The sequence below is a fragment of the Aedes aegypti genome, chromosome 3 (assembly GCF_002204515.2).
Source record: "Aedes aegypti strain LVP_AGWG chromosome 3, AaegL5.0 Primary Assembly, whole genome shotgun sequence".
Lineage (NCBI taxonomy): Eukaryota > Metazoa > Arthropoda > Insecta > Diptera > Culicidae > Aedes > Aedes aegypti.
The window spans coordinates 152690976-152707454 of record NC_035109.1 but is presented as its reverse complement, the minus strand read 5'-3'; the positions used below and the strand labels follow the sequence as shown (position 1 = coordinate 152707454).

The window sequence follows — 16479 nt, the reverse complement described above, 5'->3', positions numbered from 1 at the left end:
TTTACGTTTTTACCGGTGACAACACAGTAATTCGATACATCGGAATCTTATATGAATTTCTATGGGAAATTGCGTGCGATCTCATAAGGTATTGCACGCAAGACACGAGAAGATTGGAAGGTAACGTAGGTAACTTTTACCGATTCTATCAAAAATATCATAAATTAATACCTTTGGTTTAACCTGGGGTTCAACCACGACAAAGACGAGAATGCATTAAACATCCACTTGAATACAACTCAGTTGGAATATGCAACGAATAAACCTAGATGGTTTACATAAGCAAATATAAATTTCATTTGTAAGGTTAGATCTAGCATGAAAATGAGTAATTTCCGTTCAATGTGTAGTAATTATTGACAGTTGGAAAACACGGTGCTCCAATAACCGTTATTATAAAATACAATATACCATCCAAACGGCAGCCGGCAGTTGATTACTGACGTTGTTCTGCACCTCTGGGCCGAATTTGAAAAAAATCCTTAGTCAGAATTTTGAGTTACGCCCTTTTGAAGTTTATATGATAGAAATCACAAGAAATATGCCACTTTAACTTGTTTAAACAAGGAGATTATAATAAAATTTTGTAGTTTTTATTTTTTATATGGTTAAGAAATTAAAAAAAAAAAAATTTCTGAAATTTTTCTCGACCTACATTTGAAAAGGGCCAATGCTATGTTTAGTTATTACTAATAAGCCAATACACGAAAAATGATATCTACCAAATTAACGCCTGGTAGTGATTTTAGGAAATTGTCCAAAGCATTCAAATGTATATGAAAAATTCTTGGACATGATATGCAGTTACGCCCTTTTGAAATATATGGAAGGAATATGGAATATGGGGGATTCTGCTCCATCTATAATCAACGGTTAGCTAGGTGCATACATAATAATTACACCTTTGCGATTGTTCTTATTTCATTCAATTTAGCAAGGTGCATAGAAGAAATGATTCAAATATAATGTAACGCAGAATTTTCCAGTTTCAGACCCCCTTTCTTCCCCCACGATACAGATTTTGTAAGAAAAATTACCGAGCCCCCTCGTTACATAATATTTGAACGATTCCAAATTTACAGTACTATTATAATACTGACATTGAAAAAGGACCAAAGTATAATTGAAATATACACATTTCAATATAGCTGAACAATGACTGTATCAAAGTTGACCGAAACACTCGAACATCACTTATCTGTGTCTATATTATAAATCTGTATTCTATTCCATTCCATTTAATCCTTTTCTATCCTAATCTGTTCTATTCTATTCAATTCTACTCTACTTAAATTTATTCTACTCTGATTCACCCCACTTGTTCTTATACATATTTTTACAAATGGACACTTTATTAATTATCAACTGCGCGCAAAAGATTTGAACAGTACACTTTCGATATTAGTATGGCTTTATAACGCTCCCAGCTCTGTAAAAAATAGCTATGCACAGATTCTGACTCCTAATGCGTGCTTCTCATATGATCCAAGAAAATGAAGATTCGAAATATTATTTCACAGTAAGTCCAAATAAGAGTGTCTACTTATATATGATAATTTTTATGTATTTTAAGGACCTGAAGCATTTTGTATTAAATGTTTTTTATTTGAGCTGGATCCTTGTTTTAAAGGTAATTTGAACAAGTTTGTCGAGAGCTGGGAAGAGCAGAGTCTGACAAAATCTTCGAAATATCATATCACCTAGTTTCATGTAAAAGACTTTACAATGCGACTGGTCGAGGATTAGGCTGACAAAATGAGCAGGCGTCGGAGTCTGTGCGTAACGCTGTTTCACAGACCTGTCAGTGCTATAACGTCGAACAAACAAACAAAAATACAGATTGAACAAACAAACAAAATACAGATAGATAGATACAGATAGAGTAAGGTGGGGCAAAAGTTCGACCTTAGTGATATAATCAAAGTTCCCAGGAAAACAATAGCAGTTGAAACAAAACAAATACCATACAGTGAACCTTCAACATATTGGCTATAATTTTGCTGAACAAACTTGTGTCAAAATATTTACCCATTTTTGTTACAACAGTTTCAAAATTTATTGTCTTAAACGAACTTTTGCCCCACCGGTGGGACAAGAGTTCGAATCTAGTGCGGGGCAAAAGTTCGCTGGCTAAAACACAAAATATCGATACTTTTATGACAGGCATACTTTATACCAGCCGTAAACTTAAGTTTGCCAAAAAATACACACTAAATTTCCATCAAAAAATTACCCAAAAATGGGTTAATTGTAATATACTCAAAAATAGCAGTTTTTCGTAAAACTAAGTGGAAATGTAAAATTTCGGTGGCATTTTTCGCACGATCAGGCAAATTTAGCTAAATTTGAAGATAATGTGTGGATTTTAGGATATTTGCTTATTTTTCCGTGATTTTTACGTGGGTCGAACTTTTGCCCCGCTGATTCGAACTTTTGCCCCACTATAGGCCAAAAATTGTTTCCAAGCATTTATGCAAAAACTAATACACCTCAAAGCATCCTTATGATACGCATAGAAACGCCCTTACATGAAATATTGAAAAAGATTTTATCTTCATTTGCAACGAAAGTTTGACCGAAAATTACAATATTCACGTCGAAAAACAACAAATAGCCATAACTTTTCCAAATCTGAATCAATTTTCAAGATATTTGGAGTGAAAGCCTCTTACTTGAATAGAATTCGAACCACCATGTCATTTATAAGTTTTGTTTTGAATTGAGCTAGAAATCTCAAAAAGAAACTCTTGTCCCACTCGAACTTTTGCCCCACTTTACTCTATGTTATGTTCGAATGTTGCGATCAACTTTGATGTTCAGCTATATTGATGTGTATATATTTCAATTATACTTTGGCCATTTTCTAATGTCAATCCAGACAATATGTGTACGTGTAAATTTTATGCAACTTGCTAAATTTAATGAATTAAGAACAACCGCAAAAGTGTAATGACTATTTATGCACCTAACCGTTGATTATATAACAAACGGAATTCACCATGCAATATTCTTTCCATACACTTCAAAAGGGCGGATCTGCATATCATGTCCAAGAATTATTCATTCATATTAAACAATTAGACAATTTCCTAAAATCACTATCAGGCGTTAGATTGTTAGATATAATTTTTCGTGTATTGGTTGATAAGTAATAACTAAACATAGCATTGGCCCTTTTCAAATGTCGGTCAGGATTTTTTTTTATGAAAATGTGGTTTTCAATATCAAAAACCAGATAAAAAATCGAAACTACAATTTTTTGTATAATCTCTTTGTTTAATCAAGTAAAAATGACATATTTTATGTGATTTCTATCATATAAACTTCAAAAGGGCGTAACTCAAAATTCTGACTAAGGATTTTTTTTTAAATCGGCCCAGAGGTACAGAACAACGTCAGGAATCAGCTGCTGACTGCCGTTTGAATGGTATATTTTTATTTGATAATAACGGTAATTGGAGCACCGTGGAAAATGTACGCGAGTGAAGCACTGACTTAGTCAGTGAGTGAAGCTCGCATTTTGTAAACACAACAGTAGTGAAGAAAATTTCTTGGCGGAATATTGGTTTCGAAAATAAAGAAATCGTTTACATGTTTTTCTGAATGAAAAACATACAGTTTTGAAATAAATTTGCGTGAATCAATATGTCTGACACGGTAAGCAAACGTGAAGTTTAATTATTTATCAAATTAGGAACAGTATGAATTAATATTTATTGGATCAAATTTTCATCTTCATGCAGAGGCGATCAGCGTACAGAGATGAAATCGAACTGATTGAAATACACCGTAAAACGGGGTATCTTTGATAATGCGGATAACTTCGATAACTTTCAAAGTGCGAGATCTACACGATACTAATCGGAGTTAGATAATTTTTGTTAATCAGTCAAGCTGAACGAATGCAAAATTTAAAAGGATTAGTATAATACTCCATGTCAGTGCTATTTTCGTTTCAATTTCTGTACGCTTCTTCCATGATTTCCATGTTTGATGATCCATGACAGATTAGTTGCAGCATAACTTGAATTCGAACTCCAATCTCTTAGCGAAGTGACGTTCTAAAGGTACCTTAAGGACTCAGTTCTGATTTTTCTAATGCTATTTTGATCCCGATTTGAGTGGCCATCCCAAATCAAAAAATCCCGGGATTTGAGGAATTTCGGAATTTCCCGGGATATCAAATTTGATGTCACGAGAATCCCGGGATTCTCGAGATTATCGTAATGTTTGATGAAATCCACTTAATTTCAATGCAAAGTTAAGCCTTTTCGATAAGCTTTTGTTGAGAAAGCATATTTGAAAGTACACCTTAACATCTGTCAATACTACTTAGTAATTAACTATTTTAGCACTACAATGCTCCCAAAACATACATCGCTGAAAATTTGACATGAGAACAGCAATAGCCCTTTTGGTCCCGAGGCCTTCAAAACACGAAAAACGGTAATTATTGATTTATTTTCATGTAAAAACAATCTTAGTGAAATTTTATATTTTTCCTGAAAAGTCAAAATCTTTAGCTTTCATTTCGTCTAAGAAAATTGAAAATCGGTCAAATGGTTCAAAAGTTATATTTTTTTTTATTAATAAAAATGTTGCAAAATCGTGATTTTTCTGGTCACCCTATTTCGGAAATGGTCACCCTAAGCAAAAAATCCAAAAACACGTGTATCCTTATTTCGGATTTAGAACAAAATAGCAAATTATCACGGTATTCGGTGACCCACTAGATCGGTTATTCATGGAATGGCTGTATATGTACATTAGTGTGGGACAAAATTTAGATTCTCGCTCCAGTCCACTTTTTGGATTGCATTTAGGTCCCATAACAACTGTGCAAAATTTCAGCTCAAAAAGAAACTATATTTTAGCGCTAGCCGTTCAAAGTTTGTATGAGATTTACTATGGGGAAACTTACTTTTGAATAGAAAAATCGCCAGAGGTCGCCCTTTGTCCTCTTTAAAAATTCTGAACACATATTTCGATAGGTATTTTTACGCTGCAGAGTATTGCCAAAGACCGCGAAACAATCCGACACTTGTGAAAAAATTTATTCAATGAAAACCTATTGGCAAGGCGACGTTGATTAACACGTAACGGAATAACAATAATAATAAATTCAGGCAAAATTTCCAAATAGTCCATGCTTAATAACTTTTTTCACAAGCTTCGGATTGCTTTGCGGTCTTTGGCAATGTTGATCATCGTAAAAATACCTATCGAAATATGTGTTCAGAATTTTTATAGAAGACAATGGGCGACCTCTGGCGATTTTTCGTTGCAAAAGTAAGTTTTCCCATAGTAAATCCCATACACATTTTGAACGGCTGGCGCTAAAATATAGTTTCATCGATCGAGCTGAAATTTTGCAATGTTGCAATGTAATCCAAAAAGTGGACTAAAGCGAGAATCTAAATTTTTCATATAACCGTGTCCCAGGCTAATGTACATGAGTTAAAGGCTAAAGCTATACACTTTTTTGGATATCAATGTTTGAGATATTTTCAAATTACAATTTTGTAGAATGAGCAAGTCAAAGATTTCTATATTTTATTCACTATATTAATTTTCTTTTATGTCCGAGGCCAATTGGGAGGCTCAAGGCGGTGAAAAATATTTAGATTCCAAACTTGGGTATCTATCTATATAAATAAAAATGGAATGGTGTTTGTATGTCACGAAATGACTTACGAGCGGGTCAACGGATTTGAATGATTTATTCTCCGTTTTGTTCGTCAAGGGTTCCGACGTGTTTGTGTGTATGGAAAGTCCAGGATATTCACCGGGAAAGTCTAAAAAACGAGAGTGAACGGAACTGTCATTTTGTATGGGACGATCCTTGGCGATTTTCAACAGCCTACTTGATGGCAAGACGAAGTTTGCCGGGACCACTAGTAAACAAATAAAATAAAAAAAAAATACAGATTTGAATTTTGTTTCTATCTTGGGCAGTGACTGCAAATCAAAATGCCTTAAATCCTCTTAAAATACCTACCAAAAATCATTCAAATTTATTTTCGGGTGATCCTAAAAAGTTAATCAGGATATTTGTTTAAAAATTTGTCCTGGTAATTTATATGAAATTATACTATGTATTTTATCAATATTTTGTTTTTATAAAACGTTTCCAGAGATTTCTCTAAGATTTAGTTGGAAAAACAGGAAAATATGTACAAGAATTCGTTTTGAAATTATTCCAGGATTTTTTGCAGAAATTCCAACAGGATTTCTTTAGAATCACCATTAGTAACAAATCCAGTGAACTTCTTCTATCGCTTTCATACAGAAACTACAGGAAATTGCTTCGGTCGAAAAATCACAATAATATTGTTTGTAATTATCTATCTGGCGTTCCTATTGTAGAATTAGAAACATTGAAATCAGTTTGAAATAATAGAACGAACTTGAAGAACGAGAACATCAAATTGTCAATGTAGTGTTCTGTGATGGAAAGCGTGCTTTGTAATAGCGAGCGATTGAATGGTCTAAACTTGTAAGCTTCTGCTCTAGATGATGTTCTAAACGTGAGCTTCTGAACTAAAAAGTAAAGTACAGCACTGCATTTTAAACGTGAAAATTTTCAGTTCGGAGATGGAAGTTGTGAAGAACGGAATGCTTTCAGTAGTGCTCGCGAAAATCGAAGTTCCAAAAGAAGTTAAAAAAAAGTGAATAGATTCTTAGTGCGAATCCGAATACAGATGGAATTATGGAAACTTCCTACACCTATAAGATGTCAATTTATCAAGGGATTTTCAAAGAAATTGCCGCAGATATTTCGAAAATTCTCCCAGATTTTTTCTAGAGAAATGTTGACGGTGATTGGTAAAAAGGGCATATTTTGCAAACTTCTATTCGAAGGGCCTCCAAAACTACCTCCGCACTGGGCCCCCAAACCTCTAGCTACGCCACTGGAATTATCTACCTTCTTTTGAATGTTACTTGTTCTTGTATGAAACTACTTATGCAGTCCTTTATGCCAGGCGTCTATCACAGAGAAAAATAATTGGTAGAAACAACTAATCTTCGCTTCATTTCAAACAAAATCTTAGGTTGAAATTTGCCGTTTGATTTTAACAACTTTTGTTTGAAACAAACTAGAAATTTGTTGTCCGGTTTGACAGAATCTGAAATATTATGAGAGGTAACGTAAAAGTTACTATTTCCGGAAGCGGTTGTGAGATAAATTTTGAACAATACTTCAATAAATATGTTATGCTTACCCAAAGATACACACATTTGACAATATACACCATACACAAACTGGTAGATATCAAATAATATTGTTGAGTAGGTATATCACAATAAATAAGCAAGCGCTGCAAAAAAAACGAGAACAAATCAAACTATATAGTTAGTTTGTTTCGAATCGAAAAAATATTTGTTTACTCCTCCAAACAAAAAAGTTGGTTTGATTCAAACTTAAATTCTTCTTTGAATTTTCGAAATCTCTATAAATATAGACAACCTAAGTTTTTGGCAAAAGTAAACTAGGCTTTGGTTAGAAATAAACTAAAATTTTAGTTTGAAACAACTTTCACCAATGTCGAAACAAAATGAAAATTTCAGTTTAAAACATCACAGCTTTTTAAGTTGTTTCAAACAAAACCATGACTTTGTAGCAACAAATTCATGGTTAAGAACAACTAAATTTCTAGGTTGAAAAACAACGAAAATTTTGGTTGTTTCAAACTAGCTTGATTTTTCTCTGTGTATGTGTGGAACGTCCTTATGTGAAGCGTCTTCTTGCGAAATGGGTCACTCCCTTGTGATGCGCCTAGAGGTATGTAACGCTTCTTGTACGTTAAAACGTAAATAATTAGATATCATTTGAAATACACTTTATTTTATTCCCAAAACGATTGCTGTCATGCAAATATTTTTTAAACATATACTGATTGGATGTTGATCTTATTGAGTAATTTTTATTTTTACAAAATGCTACCGTAAGAACGCCATTCACCGCTCATGCTCCATTCACCGCTCATCGAATTATTTTAAAAAACTAAACAATTTTTCACAATATAAGTTATTAACATGTATTAGAATATTAAAATGGATTGTATTAGAGTGAGTTCATCAACTATTTTATTATGGCAGATCTAAAATTGCTTCTTAGCTGCTATGGTTCATTATGTTGTCGTATTATAGTACAAAGATAACTGCCAGCAAATGAAAGTAAATTAATTCTAGCTAGTGCTTCTTATGGGGCCCCATACTTAGGATGAGCGGTGAATGGCACCCTAAACCTATATCCTTATCATACATATTATTCGATACCATAATACATTTTTCATAATTCTACCTTTGTTCTACAAAAACAATTGTTTTATCTTGCGTCTAGCGAAAAAAGCTTTGAAAATTTATGAAAAACCGAATTTCGACAGAATTTAATATGTTGAAATGCTGATAAATGAGCGGTGAATGGCGTCCTTACGGTATATAAATTCCAAAATAGATTTTCAGAAATCTAGAAGTGAAGTTTTTTGCTACACAACCGATATGGGATCGTTGATTCTGAATCAAATCTCAAAAATCTTGCAACTTGTTGTTAAGTCAATAAATTTCAGAACTAAATTTTTTTTAATAACAGATTAAACCACATTAAACACTTAAAGGTAGGCAATTTACTTCGAAATCGGCAACTTTTTGACGAAGAGAACAAAAAACAAATTGTATGGACCGTGATCATTGGCCAGACCCCCCTCCCCCTTTCCCCCGTATACTGGTGGAACGAGGCACTTTGCACTCTTCGCGCCGCTTTTCTTAAAGCCATGAGACGACATCAGAGAACAAGACACGAGGAAGTCGTAGAGCGGCTTTCAAACGTGAGATTGAGCAGAGCAAGTCTAACTGCTTCATAAGCTGATGCTAAACCTTGGGGGGATGCCTATCGAGTGATAATGGCAAATGAAGCTCGTCAGGTCTCCAACGATGAGCTTATAGCAGCGGTGAAAGCGCTGAAGCTGACCAAAGCCCCGGGGTCCGGACGGAATCTCCAACGTGGCTCTTAAAGCAGCGGTCCTTGCGTATCCAGATATGGTTAGGAAGGTTACGCAGAATTGCCTGTTCGAAGGTCAATTTCCAGAAGTATAAAAAAATCAGAAACTGGTACTGTTGCCGGAGCCAAGAAAAACCGCCCGGGGATCCAGGATCATATAGGCCTATATGCTTACTGGATACACTTGATAAACTCTTGGAACGGGCCATCTTCAACAGATTGATGAAATGCACAGAGAGCGAGAACGGGCGATCAGAATGACAGATTGGATTCCGGAAAGGAAGGTCGTCGGTAGACGCAATATGGACGGTGCTGGAACGGGCCGAAAAAGCATTGAAACAAGAGCGTACAGGGGATAGTTACTGTGCCATGGTCAGGATAGAGGTGAAAAACGCATTCAGCAGCTCCAGCTGGGAAGCCATTACCACAGCGCTGCACAGAATGCGGGTTCCTGACTACTTGTGCCAGATTTCGAAGAGCTACATCCAAAACCAAGTACCGAGGTATGAAATCGACGCCGGCCCGAAGCAGTTATGAATAACGGCTGCAATCCCACAAGGTTTCATACTGGGTCCAACGCTGTGGAAGGCGATGTACGACTGGATCCTATCGTCGGAGCTACCAAAGGAGGTCGAGATCGTCGGCTTCAATGATGACGTCGTCCTAACGGTAATAGGTGAGACGCAGGGGGAAGTATAAATGCTGGTAACGGAGGCAATTTGACTGGTTGAAGATTGGATGGAGGGAATCAAGCTCAAGATAGCCCACCACAAAACGGAGGTGCTACTAGTTAGCAACTGCAAAGCAGTCATGCACGGTAAGATCACTGTCGGGAGGCATGTCATACCATCACAGCGAAAGTTGAAACACCTGGGCGTAATGCTAGACGATCTGCTGAACTTCAACAGTCACGTCGATTATGCATGCGAGAAGGCGGTGAAGGCGAGCCATGCGCTCACAAGGATTATGCCCAACAAGCAGTAAGAGGTTTGCTTCTGACTGGCGCTTCATCATCGCTACTAAGATACAGTGCGCCAGCCTGGGTCATGACGCTACAGACTAAGCGGAATTGAGAGAAGTTGAACAGCGCGTTCCGACTCATCACCATGCGAGTGGTGAGCGCGTACATGACTATATCGTCGGAGGCGGCATGCGTAACTGCTGGGATGATCCCGATCTGCATCATCCTGTCCGAAGACAGACTGCTATCAGCGAAGAGAAATAAGGCAGGCGAGGAAGTGGCAGCAAGAATGGGATGCCTCCGAGAAAGGAAAGTGGACCCACAGGTTCATTCCGAATCTAACGGCCCTGTTCACCCAGGCATGGGGAGCATGGGGAAGTGAACTTCCATCTGACACAGGTCACGGCTGCTTCAAGCAGTATCAGTATCGATTCGGCCATGCGTCTTCATAATTTTATCCTGAGTGTATGGAGATTGAAGAAACGCCAGATCATGTTGTCCTCGAAGGTGTGGTGGTGTGAAATGATAAGCGACCCCGATCTTTTGAACATGGTGGTGGAAATAATATATGGCTTACAGCGCAACTGACGAGCAGAGCAGTGCAACGAATTGCAGAGAACAGAGCTTGACATCGGGTTATCGAGGCGCTGATGAACTGGAAACCAACCTTCCACCGGAAATGTCGGTCTGACCTCGGCACTCGACAAGTCAGTCTGTTGATGAGAGGAGACCATCGGGCGCGATCGGAGTAGGCTAGACCCTCCGTCAGGGACTAGACCGAGTAGAACGAGCGTAACGTAGTATCAGTAATAAGTTGTCGAGGCGCCTGCTAACCGGAAGTCGCCCTCCAACCGGCCCTGATACTTGACCGACCACCATCTAGTCGGAGTAGGCTAGATCCTCCGCCGGGGACTAGCTGAGAAATTCCCCAAACAGCAACAGCAAATAGTCGTTGGAGCGCCAGTGAACCGGAAGTTTGCTCCTCCGGAATCGCAGGACTGTCATCGACATCTGCCCGGCCAGCTTCGGAGTAGGCTAAGTTCACCGTTGGGTACTAACTGAGTAGATCGCGGGAAGCACCAGCAAATGATTGTCGGGGCGCCTGTGAACTGGAAGCTTCCTTCCACCGGAATCGCAGAACCGACCTCGGCATCTGACCGGATAGCATCGGTTCGGATAATCTTCCGCCGCCGAGGAAATCTTCGTCGGAGTAGGATAGATCCACCGTCAGGGGTATTCTGAGTAGTACGAGTGTATCACCGGCTTGAGTCGTCGGAGCGCCAGTTAACCAGAAGCCATTCTCCAACCGGAATCGCTGGGCTGGCACTCTACCGGCCATCGATGGAGTATGAACAACGCGTAACGTTACCGGCTTCGGGAGATATTCCTCCGTCGGGGTATTCTCAATAGGAGTAGGCTAGCTGCACCGTTGGGAACTAAGCCGAGTAGTATCGATCACGACGACCGCCGGCTTTGAGTCGTCGGGGCGCTTGCTAACCGGAAGTCACCCCTCAACCGGAATCGTAAGACTGACCTCGGCAACCAACCGGTCCGCCCGTAAAGCATGATAAGCAGAGTAATGGAGTCAAGCGCACCAACAAACACAGTAGCATCTATCGAGAAAAGACTTACATGGCCCATGGAGAAACAAATTGCAGCCAGATCGAATAGAGCAAGAGGTGATGAAAAAGCGTATAGGCAACAACAAGCCCTCAGCCCCTTGGAGTAATACCATGAGGACTACCAGGGGGACATCAGACTTGTAGTACAAGCCAATGAAAGGTGGCGTGGTGCAGAGTTGTTTTCCTCTTCTTTTTCTCTGTTACCACACTCGAAACGTGCCTCCATTGAGTAATAGGCTGTAGTAGACCTTTGATTGAGAACCACAGAGAGCCTAAATCCCATGAGCTCTCAAGATAGCCGGGTTAGGTCAAAGTTTCTAGCTTTGTTAGAAGTGCAAAATGACCCCATAAATGAACACATGACTAATAGATGACCCCTGCTCAACTACGGAGATAAAGTGTGTGTTGCGATCGACTCTACTTTTTTCATCGATTCGCCAAAGACCACTAGGGTTATTACATCTGTGTAACTTCAGTGTTAACTGCCTTAAACGAAGTATCACGTGATTTCCACCGGAACTACATCAAGCAACTTCTTTGAGGGGTAGGCTGTGCTCATGCACTTCGTCAATCTCAGCTTATACATGGTCTGCTAGTTTGCTGTTGTGTGGCATGCCCTATTACACAACATCATTGGTGATGATAATGATTATAGAAGCAGCACACATACACGTAGAACGGCACAGCCTATGTACATCTCATGCTAGCTGAGTGTGAGTGTGCACTTACTGTCGAGCACAGCTTCACAGTGCAATCATGTCTAGATTGTGGCTCTTTCTGCATCCAGCCCTCGGTAAGGTAAGACGTGCTTTCCAGTTGGGTGATTTCGCTAGGGACGCGCTGCTCAGTTTTGCACAGCTGTTGGAGCTTAATGTTGTCAAAAAAGCTGCCTCCAACGGTGTCTTTGAGATAACTCGTTTTGCTTGATTGGCGGTTGTATCTCGTCGGGGTTTTGAGCAGCTTTCTGTGCGACGATCCATTCTACTCTTGGACTGGCTTCACTCAAAAGCCCTGCACAACTTCTACTGGACGCTCATGTGCTGGTTCACTGTACTTTGCTACTCTGCGACGACCTGTTCTACGCTAGGGACGGCATTTCGGCGCTTGCTAAGCTTGGTTGCTCTGCGCATTGATGCTAATCGGCATAGTCCTCCTGCGGAGAAATCCCCTACGCAAGCAAATTTCCCGAACCGACTTTAGCCCTACGCTGTTTTTCTTGCTCCAATACTGGCCGGTAGAATGTCGAAGTTGGTCCAGCGATTCCGGTCGGAGGATGGCTTCTGGTTTACTGGTGCTCCGACGACTGAAGCTGGATATACGTTACGTACTATTCAGAGTAGTCCCCGGTGGATGTTCTAAGTATCCTACTCCGACGAAGATTTCCCGGGCGGCGGAAGATCACCCGAACTGATGCTATCCGGGCAAATGCCGAGGTCGGTCCTGCGATTCCGGTGGAAGAGAAGTTTCCGGTTCAAAGGCGCCCCGACAGGTATTTGCTGGTGCCCGGTGTTGGACTCAGCCTACTCCGATTCGATGCCGGTCGGCCAAGTGCCAGGGTTGGTCCTGCAATTCCGATTAGAAGATGACTTCCGGTTTTCAGGCGTCTCGAAGACATATTAACGATACAACGGTATGCACGCTACTTAGTCTCGTCCCCGACGGAGAAATAAGCCTACTTTGATCGCGGCCCGGAGCCATATCCTTTGTAGCGATGACATTATCTGCGTTATCCCTCTGTTTACAGCATTCCAAGTGCTTTCATGCTAGCACATGTTCTGCACGACGCTTTGTATATCCCTGAATCAACGGTTAGTGCGGTTAGTGTTACCTAGTATTTAGCCGCGTCGGTGCGCGTCGATCCAAGGAGTGTGTTCCATTACCGATTCAGTCCGAAAAACTTTTCGGTATAAAAGTATTTTGACTGTGCAACTGGCGTTATATGCTAGTATGTTCTCTAGTGTGGTGCTTCCTTCAAACGGTAAATCGTCCACTGGAAACATTAACGTGTTGGTGTCTTATTTCAATATAAGCAATATAAGCACGAACATCTTGATCCATTAAGTCTCCGCATTTATCTGGCCCTATGTGATCTAATTACACTCGCTTGCTCTATGGCCATTGCTGCCACATATTCTGCACAGCTTAATTCTTTAGGGTCATTGCATTTCCATGCCTTTCTCGAAGTAGTTATAAATAATTGCTGTATTCCGGCCAGCCTACCTTCAGCATACCTATAGACCTTTTCTGAGGCGGATAAAATATGCCCTTTTTCCAGTTCATTCATTACTATTTCTTTATTGCTCCAGGAACATTTTTGGTTTGAGCTTTCCAAAAAGGTCGGCCCGATACCGATTACCGTACAGGCCGCCCTCGAGCAAACCAAATTCATCCACTGCGGACTGATCTACTTGGACAACACTACAATCAACTACATCGAATCGGACATTCGTCGCCTTCCTAGGTTGCTGAACAAATCCGAATCAGAAGTAGCCGCCATAATGGGAAATTATCGGGGAAGCATCAAGGATTTCAGTTTCCTAGTCGGTGAACGAAGCGTGCTCAAAATGATCGCCGCCACGATCAAAGAGTATGGATTTCAGTATTTCTTCCAGCCGGAAGCCGAAATGGTACAAGATAGCGCTACCAGATCGGATACTCCTGAGAACACCGAGGAAACCCCGACAACCTCGACGACTCCGGAGGAATTCACGGATTCGAATGATACGGTCGGACAAGTCCTGAAAAAAATCTTCAGCTATTACGATTCCAGGTACTCCGGAGGGTGAATTACCTCACGTGAGATACAAAGGTTACAGAATAATTACTTTTTGTGCTAATTTCAGGCGTGAACACGACGATATGGAAGGACCATTTTTCGAAAGACTGAAACTAGTGCGGGTTGAGGTCAGCAGCGATCAGTTGGGTGAACTGGCCCGGATATTTTGTCCTTTCTGTGATCCGGAGAGCGTGATTGCGGTCACTATTCGACGGGACAGGCCGGGAACGTGGAAGGTTTCCAACTTTTCAGGACACATCAAAGCCAAGCACGACGACATGTACTTTCCGGGGAAGGTTAACTTCCAAAGACGACGGAAGCGATCACATCGGGAAGCCAATCGGAGTGATTTGGCTGAGGAACTGATGTACTGTATGGATGATCCGGATGTAAAAATAGAAATGTAGAATGATTTTAATATGGTGTGTTTGGTGTGTTTGAATGTGTGGTTATCAATAGATTACTTGTAAGACCAATAGATTCACTACTCGACATGATTACGGACTCGCTTGAAAAGATATTGGGAAATTCAGCGTAATATTGCATCGCCTTGAAGAGTTTAGCATACCTATCTTGAAGCAAGAGAACTCTTTAGTAATATATATTCTGTCTGATGCCAAGTGAGCTCTAGCTAGAAAGTTAAAGTTTTCAGTTCGGTGTACTCTCGGTGTTTTCTTCGGTGTACTCTCATTACGTGGTTAGTAAGAAATGCAGTTGATCCAGCCATGTAATGACTGGCGGGAAGAGCACACATAATAAGGAGAAGAATCCATGACTGCGTGTGAATTCTCAATAGGCGGCATCCACAAATTACGTAACGCTCAAGGGGGAGGGGGGGAGTAGGCTCAAGCGTTACGGCTCACACAAAAATTTAAAACTTTTCATACAAAAAGCGTTACGGAGGGGGGGGGGGGGTCAAAAATTTCCAATTTTAGCGTTACGTAATAAATGGACGCCGCCATATCAGTTATTGATCGATAGAGCCGTTCGTGCGATTACCGACAATATAAGAGCATATTGATGTCTCATGTATTTTGCCTGATTTTGGTCTGGATTACTTCATATTCAAGCGATTAAGGTCTGATTCTCTTCATATATTCATGTGATTGATCCAAGTAACTACCAAGGTACGCATAATAAGCCCAAAATTAACATCAGAATGCATATGGGCATTATAAAAGCACTAAAAATGCAAAATACATAACAGCATTTCCATCACTTTATTGCTGCATCAATAATGCTTCTAAGCCTTATTAGAACATGCATTAAATAATCAAAATATTAGCTTTATATTTGCATATAGGACACTTTCAGTGCTATCCACTGCTTTAACAGTTATACCACGTTGTAAGGCAGCACTGATTCTTTTCATGTTCAATTGTTTTCATATTATATTTACATACTCCGCATTCCAGTGATTCAGGACTGATCAACTTAAATAAATGCAGACTGAATTCACTTGAGCGATTCAGGACTCGTTCACTTCATACTAGAGGAATTCAAAACTGATTTACTTAATATTCAGGTCTGAATTACTTACATTCAATAGACTCAGGGTTGAGTAATTCAGGATTGATTTTCTTCTTATGTAAAGATTCAGGTTTGATTCATTTCATATTCTTGTCATTCAGGAATGATCTATCTATTCCATATGGACGCGAAACATAGACTTACTAAAGGCTATGCTTGTTAAATATGCTACCACTGTGGTTTAAACTTCAAAACTACGTTTTATTGTGGCTGACGTCGCTTTCATAGGAATATATAGATCCAGTTCTTGATGGCAAGTGGTAGCTAAGGTGATAGGAGCCTCCTGTTCCGATCATGGCAGTGGTGGCCAATGGTAAATGCTGAACATGGCCCACTATTGGTACCTCGCGTACCTGAAGGAATAAAATAGACTCCTCTGTACGGCTCTTAGCTTCATGCCCACCAATTCCTATCCATACCTCCTCGTAGTCCTGGCCGGGGCACGAGCAACCTCAGGGAAGATCGGGTAACCAACCCCGGTGACAACTTTGGTCGCATGCTGGAGCGTCTGTACTCCATGTCAGGGGCGGCTGATCATCGTCCGAGTGCCAGAGAAGGACTCTAAGCTAAGGTCCTTCGAACATTTAGG

The 16479-nt window shown here is 40.0% G+C and overlaps 1 protein-coding gene across 1 annotated transcript; it reads left to right on the top strand.

The window, feature by feature from the left end:
* The first annotated feature begins 3475 nt into the window (after nucleotides 1-3475).
* On the top strand, nucleotides 3476-14833 carry LOC110679125. Its single transcript, XM_021853132.1, has 3 exons — nucleotides 3476-3657; nucleotides 13891-14354; nucleotides 14428-14833. The coding sequence occupies exons 1-3, from the start codon at nucleotides 3646-3648 to the stop codon at nucleotides 14765-14767; spliced, it is 816 nt and encodes a 271-aa protein (XP_021708824.1). The 5' UTR covers nucleotides 3476-3645; the 3' UTR covers nucleotides 14768-14833.
* The last annotated feature ends 1646 nt before the right edge of the window (nucleotides 14834-16479 follow it).

Coding starts and splice junctions, on each gene's coding strand:
- LOC110679125 (XM_021853132.1), top strand. Junction 14,355..14,427: donor TTCAGCTATTACGATTCCAG/GTACTCCGGAGG, acceptor TGCTAATTTCAG/GCGTGAACACGACGATATGG.